This window comes from Pseudorasbora parva, chromosome 18 (assembly GCF_024679245.1).
Source record: "Pseudorasbora parva isolate DD20220531a chromosome 18, ASM2467924v1, whole genome shotgun sequence".
Classification (NCBI taxonomy): Eukaryota; Metazoa; Chordata; class Actinopteri; order Cypriniformes; family Gobionidae; genus Pseudorasbora; species Pseudorasbora parva.
The window spans coordinates 36,657,947-36,673,244 of NC_090189.1; the positions used below are offsets into that span (position 1 = coordinate 36,657,947).

Here is a 15,298-nt window from a genome sequence, read left to right on the forward strand (position 1 = left end):
CCATCTATCGAGCCTGTAAGACTGGGAAATCTTAATCATAACATCTCATTATATGCAGATAAAGTTGTTCTCTTTCTGTCGAATCCTGAGCGGTCAGTCCCTTTACTGTTAGAACTTATAAAATCATTTGGCACAGTTTCTGGATACACAATTAATTGGCTGATCTTGATAAGTGTTGATCTTGATACTGAATTCCTTCACAATTTCCCTTTCAAAATCACAGACAAACTTAAGTATCTTGGATTTGTTTTGCCCAAAAACCCTAAATAAATTTTTAAGTTAAATTTTCTTCAGAAATTGGAGGATCTAAAGATAGACATTGGTAAATGGAGGACTCTTCCTCTTTCTATGGTAGGCTGCATTAACTATGTTAAAGTCCCTGTAAAGGCAATTCTATGAAAAAATTCTAAACACATTATACATTTTAGAAATGTATTACTAAAACACATTGCAAAGACTGTCAACTGTAAATGACTAAATTTGTGGAGTTAGACCGTTAAACAGTTATTCACCATTGCTGTGCTCCGGATTTTTCCGCCCCTACTGTCGATGATGCACTGTAGCCACTGAGGCACATAACTAGAGCATATTCACATCAGTTTGCCGCTCAATCGCGAGTACTATTAGTTAATATAGCCTACAGTTTGCTAGCTAGCTATGCCTTCGTTGTGGAAATGCATTACTTGGATGTAGACACTAACAAAACAGATCGGTGTCCTTATTTAAATATCCGAAAAACAATCATATCAAGAAGAGGTGGATTCATTTTATGAAGAGCCACTTTGATGGAGAGCTGAGGATCACCACCGACAACCGCGTCTGTAGTGATCATTTTACACAGGATAGTTTTATAAACTTTTGTCAGAGACAACTGGGATTCACTGATAATCCGCTGTTACTGGTGAATGAGGCTGAACCGACTATCCACCGCTTTCATCCTCCCGTCTCGCCGACAGCCGGTGCCGACATCATCCGCAATAACATTACGAGCCCAACAATGAGTGTAAGTTTCCTTGTGTGCTTGTGTTATAATTACAGGAGGTAACGTTATAGTTCACAGTAACTAAATCCTGCAACCCTCTAACGTGATTTTGTTTTGTTTATATAAGTTACATCAATATGATTCCTTAAACAAGTGATTTCAACTACTATATCTGTAAACCTGTATATATTATAACTGTAATATCTGTATTATATCTTTTAGTTATATGTGACTATAAAGTGGCAAAATACACTTTATTCTATATGTTATTGCTAGCCTAACTTTATTTGACTACATTTATGCTAGTTACATAACTAGCTAAATTGCATAAAACGGAGAGGAAAAAAGCACGGACCAATCTGTTGCAGATCGAGGGGGAGGTTGTTGGTTATCGAATATGTCAATGTCCTCTAACACCGGTTTCACACTGCACGTGCAAGCAGTGCGTTGGCAGGGCCGGCAGGAGCAGTGCGTATGGAGAGCGGGAGCCGTGCGCTGTTGTGCATTCACACCGGCAGCGTTCGTCTCGCGCAGATGAACCCCGGCTCGTTCTCCTCCGACACTGTCATTCTCGTGCTTTGGGAAGCATATATGCTGTAAATGCGACCGTTTTCTCCTCTGTCCCAAAAACACATGCATATAACATGTTGTATAGGTAGTTTACATGATAAAAGTAACCTTAATATGCCTCTGGGTTTAATAATTTGTGTGATTATTAACGGTGAGTATGGCATTTGAGTGAAGCGCAGGTAGCTTTCCCGCAAGTGGGGGTGGTTAATTTTGACTTTACAGGGTCTTTAAAATGGTTTCTCTACCTAGATTCTTGTATCTCTTCCAAAATCTACCTATCTTCTTGACAAAGGCTTTTTTCAAAACATTAGATTTAATAATTATACCCTTTATCTGGGGCTTTAAAGCCCACAGAATATCCAAAATACATTTGCAGAAACCAAGAGAGAGGGGTGGGCTAGGGCTTCCCTGTTTCTTGCATTACTACTGGGCAGCAAATGCGAGGGGATTTGTTTATTGGCAAGAGGATTATAATACAGAAATCTCAACTGACACTTCCCCCTGGGTTGCTATTGACAAAAAATGCTGTTAAAAACAGTTCGCTCCCAGCACTCCTCTTTTCAGCTTTTGTATTGGCTGCATCTGTTAAGTTCGATTATTTTCTTGTTTCAAACTGTTTGAAAAAATGGCATCAAATTAAGCTAGCTTTAATAGCTGACACTGCTATTTTTGCCCCAGTATATTGCAATCATTCATTTCCCCCTTCTCTCTCAAATGCAACATTCAACATGTGGAGGCTGAATGGTATTGTTACCTTAGAGGATGTATATATTAATAAGCATTTTGCTTCTTTGTCTCAACTAAAAGAGAAATTTTCCCTTCCCACAACACACTTTTTTTCGACATTTACAGATTCAAAATTATTTGCGTCACTCAGTGCCTAGTTTTGAGTCCCTGCCGGAAGAAAAAACGGATTTATAGGCTATTTTTGGGTTCACCTGATTCCAAACATTTGATTTCAAATTTTGTGACTGTGTTTTCTGAAGAAATTAGTTATTCTACACATTCTTTGAAAGCTGCTTGGGAGGAACAATTGGGTATACAGATAGGAGATGAAGTATGGGAGGAGAGCCTTAGCAGGATTCATTCTTGTTCTATTAATTCTAGGCATCAGATAATTCAGTTTAAAGTGATGCATAGATTGCACTATTCAAAATCTAAATTACATAGAATTTTTCCCACAATTTCTTCTACGTGTGACCGGTGTAAATCTGCAGAGGGCTCTCTTACCCATCTCTTCTGGACATGCCCTAAACTTTATGATTTTTGGTGTAAAATATTTAAGTGGTTTTCTGACATGTACGGTTTTGTGCTTAAGCCTGATCCAGAAATCGCACTATTTGGATAATCTGTTTCTATGTCAGACTATAGTGTCTCTGTAGAAAGTACCATTATTTATGGAATCATTATTGCCAAGAGCATTATTCTAAGACTATGGAAGTCCATTGATGCTCCTCAGTTCAAGAACTGGTTGACCTAAATTACTGGAATATTGCACATGGAGAGAGTCCACGGAGAGAGTTTGTTTGTAGTTTATCACTGAAACTGCATATACTCCCTGGTTGTTCTTAGTTCCCTTTCTAGTTTTGTTTAGTGTTTTTACCTTTGTTTATTCAACTATTTTTTCATAATTAATGGTTGATGAGGATGATGATAATAATTATTTACAATTTAAATTACTGATATCATATTATTTATTGATTTGCTTTTGCTTTTTTTGGGGGGGGGCGTATTTTATTTTTTAATGTGCTTTTTCTTTAAACTTTTTGTAAAATGTTAAAACCTTTATAAAAATACTATAACAAAAATACCTCAGTATCTGCAGCTGACTGTTTGAACTCTTCAATCCACCAAAAAGCAGCTTCACCCCTGCATCCTGCAGGTCATTGTTACTCAAGTCCAGCTCTCTCAGGGTACAGTTTGAGGATTGAAGAGCTGATGACAAACTCTCACAGCAAGGAACAGTGAGATTACAGTGAGTAAGACTGAAAGAGAGAAGAACACACACATCAACAGTCAGATCATCTACAAACACACACCAACGTTATGACCATTGGACTGTAAATTATCTCGCATATGTTCTTAAATACCTCAGTATCTGCAGATGACAGTTTGAACTCTTCAGTCCATCAGAGAGCAGTTTTACTGCTGAATCCTTCAGGTTATTGTTACTCAAGTCTAGGTCTCTCAGGGCACAGTTTGAGGATTGAAGCACTGATGACAAACTCTCACAGCAAGGAACAGTGAGATTACAGTGAGTAAGACTGGAAGAGAGAAGAACACACACATCAACAGTCAGATCATCTACAAACACACACCGACATTATCACCATCGGACTGTAAATTATCTCTCTTATGTTTTTAAATACCTCAGTATCTGCAGATGACAGTTTGGACTCTTTAGTCCATCAGAGAGCAGCTTCACTCCTGAATCCTGCGGGACATTGTTGCTCAGGTCCAGCTCTCTCAGGGCACAGTTTGAGGATTGAAGAACTGATGACAAACTCTCATAACACTGATCAGTGAGATTACAGCCAGCGAGACTAGAAAAGATTAAATAATATAACATTAAAACAATAAAGAAATAACAATAAACAAACGTAAAGAAAGTTGTCAGTTGTCTATCTTCAGGAACCTGGAACAAAATATTTTTTAACATTCCAGCCTGAATAAAAGTTGAAAAAAATGTAACAATTTCCATATTTTAAAAGAAAGTTCAATCATTTCATCATTCAAGTTCATTAAAGTTGCAGTGAATGATGTTTGCGAAACACTGTTGAAAGTTTATCGGACCCACCACCAAAACACACTTGTAACCAGTCAGCAGGGGGGTGTCCACTCATGATGGGGGAGGAGAGACAATGAGCCAATCAAAAGAAAGACTATAGAAAGAGAGATGGCTGAGAGACATTACTAAAGATAAAAGGTCAGAGGAATATCGCCGGATTATGATCAGGAAAGAGCTTTATGATGCATGTTAATATTAGATCATATTTCCAGCACTGGAGAGACCTAAGTAGGAAGGCCTGAAAATTAATGCCAATGTTGTTTTGATTTTGCTCTATACATGTTAGATATGTGTACTGTACTGTTTGTTCATTTTTTTGCGCTCCCTTGTCATTCGTTCTTCATTATTTTTATTCACGGGATATACGTCAAATGGCCAGCAACGTGTCTATTGCTGTTTATAGATCAATTACCATAAAGCCATTCTAGATACCATATTAACCATATTGCTATTTTTTTTTACCATGGTAGTGAAGTGCCATGCGTGGTTTTGCCTGTGGTTAATGTTATCACAAACTAAATGTATGACACTGTGGAAGACAAATGGTTAATTATAGTTCTAACTCAGTAAGAATATTCACATTTTATGCCCTACCCTTTCAAAATGCGTTTTAACATTTTACAGATGTTTCTCTTTGTGTTAATGAAAATAAATGTATCTACATTCCAACTCAAGCTACTGCTACTGTCAAATATCCATTTTTTTAAATATAAAATATGTAATATAATTAATAATGTGCTTGTCGCACTAGTTAAAAATAGGGGAGGTGCCAAATTTCAGCTTTTATGAGCAAACTGGTAAGCAGAAACTGGACAAGACAGACGCTGAGTGTAAAGCATGTCACACACGTATACATTTTTTAAGTAAATAAAACTAACTTAAGAAATCAAGTTTCCTTTCGTTCAGTCACTCCGAGTAATGTCAGTGACTGAAGAATGGGGGGGGGGGGGGGGGGGGGGTTGCTTAGAAGCCTATCATATTCGAGATATAGAAAACACCCAATGGCAGTGCCAATGCCATGGGCATGTGGAATTTGAATAATGTAACCCTATACTCTTATATCGAAGGAGGGGCTACTCGGTGGTGTGGTAGACCCAACAGTTCTCAACCATCCAGAAGCAGACTGAGTCTATTTAACATATACTGCCCCGGCGGCCAGCTGCTGCCTCCATCCAGCCGCCGGCACAGTTGCCTCAGCCTGCTCAGCCTGCTCGCCAAAGAGGAGGCCGCCCCAGTCCGCTCCAGTCCTGCAGCCCACAAAGAAACTCCTGCTGTTTTGAGCTGAGGGATGGGTAGTTATTTCCAGGAGATGGGAACAGGGCCACTCCTTCTCCCGGTGGAGGGCTGGGGGAGAAACTTTTGATCCACACTAATGTGGTTAAAGAAAGACCTAACATGCCCATCCCTGAGCACCTAGAGACTATGGACTACAGTCTGCGCCGCCCCCGGGCAACGCCATTATTGTACCTCTCTGATGCCAGTCTGCTCTCAGAGCATGTCCTTCCCTGGTCTCCTCTGTCAGGACGCGGTTGATGACTGTGCCCCACATCGCACGACACAAAGACTATTAGGCTCAGCTGATATTCAGTTTGCTCAGGGTCCCCCCTGTTTCCTGAAGTCTAATACACCATGGTGAGGCCCAATGCCCGTCATGCATGCAAAGGTTGCCACCCTGCTTGCGAAGGGTGCGATTGAGCCTGTTCCTCCAAATGAAGCCCAGATTCTACAACCCTAACTTTATTGTACCCAAGAAAACCGGTGGTTTACGACCGATCCTGGTCCTGTGGCCTATTGCACAAAGCTGGTTTCAGTTGTTACCCAGGTAAATTTGAGATTAGTTTGAGCAAACTCTGGTTATTCGGGCTCAAGAAGATGGATTGGTTTTTAGCTGTGTTTATCTCCATGGTGTTTATCACCATAACTTACAACATGGTGATGGCACCCCCTGTATCTCTCATTCCAAATTAAAGCAGTTCATAATGGAAAAACTTTAGAAATAAAATTGTGGTGCTAATTCTTTAAATTCTCTAAAATCTTTTGGTGTTAATTATTTATTATATTTATATTATATGAATTATAATCCCTTTGAATTAACATAATATGTTAATATAAATAGGCATACTATATTGATTGACAAGTAGCCAAAAAGTAAATATAATATATGCATTCATAATTCTTTTAAACAATGTGTATTCATTTGAGCTCTTTGTGAACCTATAATTATTAGACATATTTCTTTGAATCACGTCATGATCTAATCCAGGTTGGATTTATCTGGATTTGTCAACTCTAAACCTACTCTGAAACTCAGAGTTTGTTCAACTAGCTTTATGCAACAGGCCTCTGTGCGTCCTGAACAGATCCCTTCACAGGCTTCAGTTCAGGATGTTTACAGCGAAGCGGCTTTTTGAATGCATTCGTCCAGCAGATTGGTTTGCAGCAATCGACCTGAAGGATGCCTACTTCCATGACTCCTTCCTTTCTTGACACAGACATATCAGTACGCGGTTCTCCCATTCAGGCTAGCTCTGTCCCCTCGCGTCTTTACGTTGCTGGCAGTACGGTTTTCCCCTTGCACCGCTTCTGAGCATTGCTCAGGGGTCAACACGTGCTAGTCAGACAACACGGCCACAGTAGCATACATCAACCACCAGGTTAGTCTAGTAATCATAATCATACACTGTTTGTTAATAGGCCAGAGAACTGGCACCCTGACAGAGCCTGGTTTCTCCCAAGAGTTTTGGTTCCTTGCCACTGTCGCCTTTGGCTTGGCTTGCTCAGTTGGGGACACTAAAATTTTGATCTAAGTTTTTTAACTAAATATCCAAATAAAATCATTTTATTAGGTCTTAAACAACATTGTCGCTATATGATAAATTAAAATAATCTAATAACATCACCGTTTTATCCAGACGCACAGTAGAGATAAATCCAATTTTGTTGCAATATTGTCCTGTTTAGAAGTGCCCCTGGAAATTCCCAATCAGGTCCGTGCTCTTGTTTCTCCAGGAAGCCTTGGAAAGAAGGCTGTCTCCTTCCACCTTGAAGGTTTAAGTGGCCGCTATATCAGCCTACCTTGACCTTGTGGAGAACAAGAAGGTAATGCTTGGTTATCAGGTTCCTGAGGGGGGCCAGGAGACAAAATCCTCCTTGCGCTCCCCTTGTACCCTCTTGGGACCTCACAGTAGTTTTAGAAGCTCTGTAGAGGGCTCCCTTTGAGCCTTTGCGGTCAGTCGATCTTAAGTTCCTGTCAATGAAGACTGCACTCCTGATCGCTTTGGCCTCCATCAAGAAGATAGGGGACCTGCATGCCTTTTCGGTTGACGAAGCATGCCTGGAATTCGGGCCGGCTAACTTTCACGTGACAGAGTGATGAAGCCAATCAGTATATGGGAATGATTAGAGACTGATTAAAGCAATAGTTGTAAATCAAACCTTTAAACAAGTTTAACATGATATTGCTCATAACTGAATAATGAATTCAAAATTATCTGAATCGCACATAAAATCATGTTTTCTGCTCTTATTTTCATTTTTTTTTTGTAGGCCTGTGCTCTTTTCTTCTTTGCTCGTTTCCACATTCTGCACTTGTGCTTCCAAATGTTCCCACTAGAGTTTCATGTAAATCAGGGGCAGGTCTTAGCATCACCATTGGTCCACTAGTTCTAGATTGACAGCTCATCCTCTAGCCCAGCGGTTCTCTTTCAGGGTGGGCGAGATAATGTTTGTAATGGCAGAAAATTGTCTCTTTTTTTCTTTTTTCTTTTATGTATCTAACTTGGATAAAATTCACATGTCAGAGTATTATTGATAAATACAAATTTCACATTACAAGCTGTAGTAAATTATAGTAAATCATATTTTCATTTCATTTTACAAGCGCATCTACGTCAAAGCCCTGCCCTTTTCATTTTAGGTCGAAAGAAAGGTGCGTTTTTTTTTCACTGAGCACATTCTCTGCAGTCCGAGCGCGATTCACTGCAAGCTCTCTCTCACTCAGGTAAATAATTAACACCATCACCGCTTACAGTACATGTGTTTTATTGAACTAAATTACAATCGGCTAAAACTAATATGCAGGTTACTTTTCTGAACAACAGCACTCTCGAGTCCATGTTTTTCTCACTGTTTATGTGAATCACAGTTCGCCGCACACACACAAAATACCGGCAGTTCAATGAGGAACGTGCATATTTTAAAGGGGCCACACTATATTCTTACTCGTGGAATATGGACCTCCTCCAGGTATGGTGTGGTATCTAAACTAAGTATTTCATATTTGGCAGCTGTTTTAGGATTAAAATGTTAAACTACTGATAAAAATAATCAGTGAAACTAATAAGCCGTTGTTTAATTTTTAATGTGATTTAATGTGTTCATTAACTATACTGTCAATGTGAGAGGACAAGAAACATTAATGAATATGTTTTCTTCAGATAAAAAAATATTCTAACTATAAATTTATCCTATGTTTTGTTGAATGCTTTAGGAGGGGAAAAGACAGGGCAAAATAAGAATGGAGATGAGGAGAGAGCAGGAATTGACAAATAATTTACTGTGCACTGACTTAGTTTTAAAGCTATTTTTCATAATTTTTCAGGCTTTCAAATGTCTTAGAATGCTCATATGTAGATCAGAAAATTCAAAAAATGTATCGGGGGAGCATGCTCCAAACTCCCCTAACTCTATGCTGTATATATTACAACTGAAATGTTAATTTTTTTCTTATATACAGAGAATATTTGTATTTAGTTATTGCTATTAAAAATGTGACGTTTAACCAAAATAAGGTTGTGGGGGTGCTTGACAGGTATCAAACATTAGAAAGGGGTGCGTGCTACAAAATGTTTGTAGCAAATCAAGCGAAGAGGGAAGTTTACATCACAAAGCGACTCACCCCTCAGTTCAGCCAGCCGCTGTGGAGCTACGAGTATAAGGCATTCTCTATCACTGTATCTGCAAGGAAATACATTATTTTATTGTTAGGAATATAATCTTAGGAAACTATTATTTTGTATGATAGATGTTTTAGGGGCGTTTCTCACAATTAAAGCAGTCACCCAACGAGCGTCCAACGAGCCATTGTTGAGCTACAAGTATAATGCATCACCAGTGGTGGAGGAAGTACTGAATCCCAGTACTTAAGTAAAAGTAGGCTACAAATAACCAGAGACATGTTTACTTTAGTAAAAGTAGAAGTTCCTACTTCAGTAAAAAATTACCTGAATTTAAGCCCTTTTGTCTAATGCCTGGTGAGGACCTTAGCTTAAAACAGCTCAATTAATGCTACAATGTGCTCACTTGGGTGTGTGTGCATGTGTGTGTGTGTGTGTGAACTCCCCCAAACCCAATAATCATCAGTTGTGGTTGTCTCCCACCCACTTATCATCATCAGATATGTACACTCCACCCAGCCCTTAAATCGTGCATGCACGCACACACGCACGCTGTTCACGCACACAAAACATCACCCAATGATGTTTTGATGACACGCAATGATGACATGCATGAAATTATTTATTGTTTTCTTTATTGAAAACAATAAAGTTTTCAATAAAGTGAAAATCTGTGGCCCAGGTTGCATAGAAAGAGTGGTAATCTTTAACCTGAGTGTAGCGTCTGGAGTCTCTCTCATCAGGATCAAAGATGAGTCAATTCTGATGTTTAGGGTGTATAGCTTTTAGCCACATATAAATTAGGGGCCCGATGCCAACGAGTCTGGAGAAGTTGATACCTCAGACAGTTTTTATGACCCAGCTGAAATGAGACAGGCAGTATCTTTGGAAAACTGTGACAACTTCAATCAGATTGTTATCTGGTCACATGACTTGAACCCTGTTCCCCCTCTCACATTCTCTCAGACAGAGATACGCCCGAGACTCTTCCCAATACACACACACACACACACACACACACACACACACACACACACACACACACACACACACACACACACACACACACTTTCCTTATGAAGCTTTAATTAAAACTATTCCAGACTGTATATGAGGTATCATTGTGTGTATGTATGCTCCCTATGTCATACCAACATAGTCATGATGTATAAACAATGTAAGTTCATTTTAAATGCTTGTATTCCTGTGTAAGAATGTATCTTTGCTTTAATATCTCCCAGCCATAACGTGTTTGATATCTAAATATTCCTCTCTCTCTTTGTCTTAATCAATGATGCACAGAATAGGATTATGAAATGTATCATTAATACGTTTAGCAAACTTGGGAGTAAAACTATAAAATCAACACCCTTTACGACACCTGATAAAACATACAAAGTAGGTCGTAAACAGAGACAAAGAGGATTTTTCCCGCTCAGAATTCACCCTCTGGATTGGGTAAACTAACCCAGAAGGGGTGTGGATTAATTGTCTTAAAAGACAAATGGAAACATTTCTTTGGGCTCTTCTCTACTCGTCCTCGGACCTTTCCTCCCGTCCTCTGAAGCCGGCTCACCTCTTGTCATGAGGCTTCAGCCCTGGCTAGGAGGTGAAGTCAGAGTGGTTGTTTCCTTTGAAGTCAGTGCGCTCCGCTACTCAGTCCTTGGACAAAAGCGGACAGGCACTGAGCACCACCTCAATGGTCAAGGAACTTCCACAACTTCAAAGGAAACCTTCCTCTCTTTAGGCAAAATTCACTTTCAAACTACCTTCAAACTTCCCGCTGATCGGAGATCACTTGGAAGAACTGAGAGAGAGCGCTCCAGCTCACAGAACACTCTGAGAGGACCCACACGCATTATTTTATACTCAACACAAAGCAACCCATGCAAGTATAAATTCCATCGAAATTTAGATGCGTTTAAGACTAGTAACCCTGTTTAAGGTGATATTGTTCTTTGCTGGCTCTCTGTAGTAATGTTTGTGAAATGCCATTCTGAACCCTTCCTTTCTCTTCTTTCTCCTTTTCTGTTTCGTTACCTATCGTTATTCTGTATATACATGCATTCTTTATCTAGTCGTATGTATTCGTAGTATCAATTATTAAAACCATTGTATCCATGTTTAATTGTCATTGTTACTGCTCACAGGACATAAGTCACTTTAATGTTCAGATCTAGCTACAGCTCTCATGAGTATCTTTGAATACTTTAACTAATATCCCAATAGCTCGGAAAGTTTACTCTTTGTGGCCAGAAGAGTAACCTTGCCAGAGATTTGTTAGAAAGAATAACAGCTTTGAGAGTTGATAAGAGATTGTACTGAACGTTCATTAAAAGAACGGATCAGATGAGTTTTGAATTAATTCTTTAAAGGTTATTCTGTTATGATTTAACCCTTTAGGCGCCAGAGGTTTTTTCCTAAAACGTTCGATTTTTACATCTTAATTTCAAAAGGCTGTATCTTAAAAGTGATAAAAGATAGAAACTTTCTGTAAATTAGAGAAATATTAAGGAGGACCCTACGTTTATGTAGAACCGTAAAGAACACAAAAAAAGTTACAAAAAGTAAAAAATGCTTGTTTAAAAAGAAAGGTTTTTAGTTCTTTCTTAAAAGAGTCTATGGCTTGAGATTAGCTTGACTTGACTGTTCATTCTGAACACTGTGTCCTCTCTCTATATTTTTATTTTTGTTGTAATTATTATGCTCATTGTAAAAGTAATTTTTTTTTACTAAAGTTTGTATCTGTAATCGCAAACCAGATGGGTCATTCAGTGAACGCCTGTGGCTCGACGGCATGAAAAACAATCCAAACAGTCACGATTTTTAAACCTTTTTCATCATTAATCAAAGCTATTCTAAATGTAGGCTGTCAATAAGGAGGAAAGAGGGGTAGTGTCTCTTCAAAAAACAGAAAGAGACAATACATAATAATATTACAAAAATAAATCAACGTAAATGTATATAAAACATTATAAAAACGCATGTTTTTTATACTTCTTAATGTAAAGTAAAACTGTCCAACAGCGACACCCGCAGGTGAAGTTAGCGGGTTTCCTGAGCCCATAAAATTAACAGACCTGCCAAAGTCAATGATTGGATGTTGGAGAACATAGCGTGGCATGGGGACGTAATGACGTGCCATAATCGATCTATGTTCTATCACATGTAAAACGGGAACATGAACGGAGTACTCTAAAAGCAACTCATGTAAACACCTTAATCAGAATATTGTCTTATTTAGAATAAGGTCAATAATTAGATTACAGCTGTCCATGTAAATGTAGTCATTGTCCTCCTCCCTTGGGACATAACAAAACCCAGTCAATTTTGCCTTACAAACTGGACACACTGTTCCCTTGTAACCCAGTTCTTGGCAGTAAAAATACTGCCTAAGTCTTTTCTCAGGCGCCTCTCTCTGTGCCTGAGTAGCATTGAAGTCAGTGTTAGGTTCCCCAGACCTATTAGAAGTGTTTTTAAAGTTACCTTTTACAGGTTGAGAATGCTGACTACCCTGGCGAGCACTGAGATTCTGCTGTGCCAGTTTAACAGCATCCAGTCCAGTTGATGGCTTATGTTCCTAGAACCATACTCGAATCTCGTAGGGTAGGACCGGCAGCAATTGCTCCAGGACCACTGTCTCACCGATCTCCTCCTTTGTGTGCAGCTCAGGTCTCACCAAGCGAAGGTACAGGTTCCTCAGTCTGTTATAGGTCTCCGTCGGTGATTCTCTAGCTGGAGTCAACATGGCTCGGAAACGCTGGCGGTAAGTCTCCGGCGAAATGTTGAATTTTTCCAAAAGCTCCTCCTTCAGCTCGGCATAACCCTCCACTTGTTCCTCATCCATAGCCAGGTAGGCTTCCAGTGCTTGCCCAGACAGCAGTGGAACCAGATGGTAACTCCACTCCGCTTCTGGCCATCTCCAGGTCCTAGCGAGCCGCTCAAAGAGGTGAAGGAAGCTCTCCACGTCCTGTCCTTGTTGGAAGACTGGGAAGCTCAGCTCCGTTCGTGGTGTTGGCTGGCAGTACCTGGTGTCAGTCGGTGAGTCTCGGTCTCTCTGACAAGCCCTACTCCTCCGCTGGGCTGGTGTAGGGAGCTCCATCCGTGGACTGCCGCCCTCACTCAACTCCTCTGTCGGCCGGACTGCTTGCAGAATCGACTCTCGTAGACTCTGTATCTCCTTCACATAGCGGTTCTCCCGCTGCTCCTGTGCGTTCAGAAAGTCACACATCACAGCATACATCTCACCTCTAGATGTCGCCGCAGGGGACTCGGGTCATCGGGTTGACTCGGACTTGGGACGCACTGGTGGAAGCTCTCTCTCCTCCTCCGTAGACTCAGCCGTATCCCAGGCCACATCAGACTCGCCCCTAACCTTGCTCTGTGATCGAAGCCCCATTCTAGGCTTTCCACCTCTGTGCAGATTTGCAAGTAGCCATCCCACCGCTGCCACCAAATGTGAGACAACGGGTCTTTGCAGGCCCACTGTCAGGTGAAACTGGGTTTCCCAAAAAAATATAACTCCAAACAAAATAATGGCAATACGCGCAAAGATGTAAAAAGTGTAAAGTGATGTTTATTTTAAAGTAATTGAGAGGTAAAAACAGACCCAACGCTATATACAACAAAACAAAACTGTGCAATAGAACAAAAGAAAAGAAAATATAGATATAAATACATACACTCCAACTACTTTGAAGACCGACTAAAAGGAAGATCGCTCACGGCACCACACTTGCACGCTCGCTAGCCAGGGAAACTGACCCAGATCTTTCTCTGGTGCCCCTTCATATAGATCAAGCCCCGCACCTTTTTAGCTAAAACCATCCTTAACATGGAGGGGTAAGTATACAGGTAAGTATATACATTTACACCCCACTACAAAACTCTCACACATATACATATATATATATATATATATATATATATATATATATATATATATATATATATATATATATATATATATATATATATTAACAAAAATATTTATAGAAACCGGCTCGGGTTATGTATATAACCCTTGTTCCCTGAGAGGGAACGAGCACTGCGTCGGAACGATGATTTTGGGATACTCCCTAAGCATGAACGCGTCTGAAGTATGAATGAAACTAGTCCAATCCTTATTGGTCCTACGTCATGACGTAGATGTGACGGCATACCCGGAAGCTATAAAGGGGAGCCCGGCGCATAGTAGCGTCAATTATCGCGATGAAGCATAATGCTCTCAGGCAATACGCGGTGTGGCGACGAGACGCAGTGCTTGTTCCCTCTCAGGGAACAAGGGTTATATACATAACCCGAGCCGTTCCCTATATCGAGGGAACTTCGCACTGCGTCGGAACGACGATTTGGGGAACGAGTACCCACTAGGCCACACCAAGGATTCGCCTGCCCTATTGTGAGCTGGAGACCAGGCACAATCAGGACTGGAGTACCCTGCCACCGGGGGTCGCAGGGAGGTGTAGGCTGTAAAACCTTATGAATGTGTGCTGAGTAGCCCAGCCAGCCACTTCACAGATGTCCTGCATAGGGACTCCGGACAGAAGGGCCACCGAAGAGGCCATGCCTCTAGTCGAGTGGGCTCTCAAGGCAATAGGTGAAGGCAGATTGCGCACCTGATATGCCAAGGCTATTGCCTGCACAATCCAATTACTAATAGTAGGGGTTGATGCAGGCAGCCCTTTCTTGGGTGAGCCAAATCACACTAACAGCTGGTCTGATTTCCTCCACTGAGCTGACCTTTCCAGATAGATCCTTAGGGCCCGAACTGGACACAAAAGGAATAATCTCCCTTCTTCCGCCGTCACGTGGGGCGGAGGATGAAATGCCTGAAGAACCAAAGATCTGACCGTACTGGACAGAACCTTCGGCACATACCCTAGCCTAGGGTGCAGTACGGCCTTTACTCCTCCCGGGGCAAACTCCAAGCAGGTTGGCGTGATGGCCAAAGCTTGAAGATCTCCCACTCTCCTGAGAGAGGTAATAGCTAGGAGGAACGCCACTTTAAGCGTTAGATTCTTAGGTTCTGCTGCCTCGAGTGGTTCGAAGGGGGCCTCAGCC

The 15,298-nt window shown here is 40.7% G+C and overlaps 1 protein-coding gene across 2 annotated transcripts in view; it reads right to left on the minus strand.

Moving 5' to 3' along the window:
* LOC137047064 (NACHT, LRR and PYD domains-containing protein 3-like) overlaps positions 1-15,298 on the minus strand; it is a 73,822-nt gene that overhangs the window by 26,585 nt on the left and 31,939 nt on the right. For both annotated transcript variants that reach the window (XM_067424605.1, XM_067424604.1), the window contains 3 exons: positions 3,922-4,095; positions 3,643-3,816; positions 3,364-3,537 (listed from right to left, as the gene is read on the minus strand). In XM_067424605.1, coding sequence (XP_067280706.1) covers positions 3,364-3,537; positions 3,643-3,816; positions 3,922-4,095 — 522 coding nt within the window. The remainder of the gene's footprint in view (positions 1-3,363; positions 3,538-3,642; positions 3,817-3,921; positions 4,096-15,298) is intronic.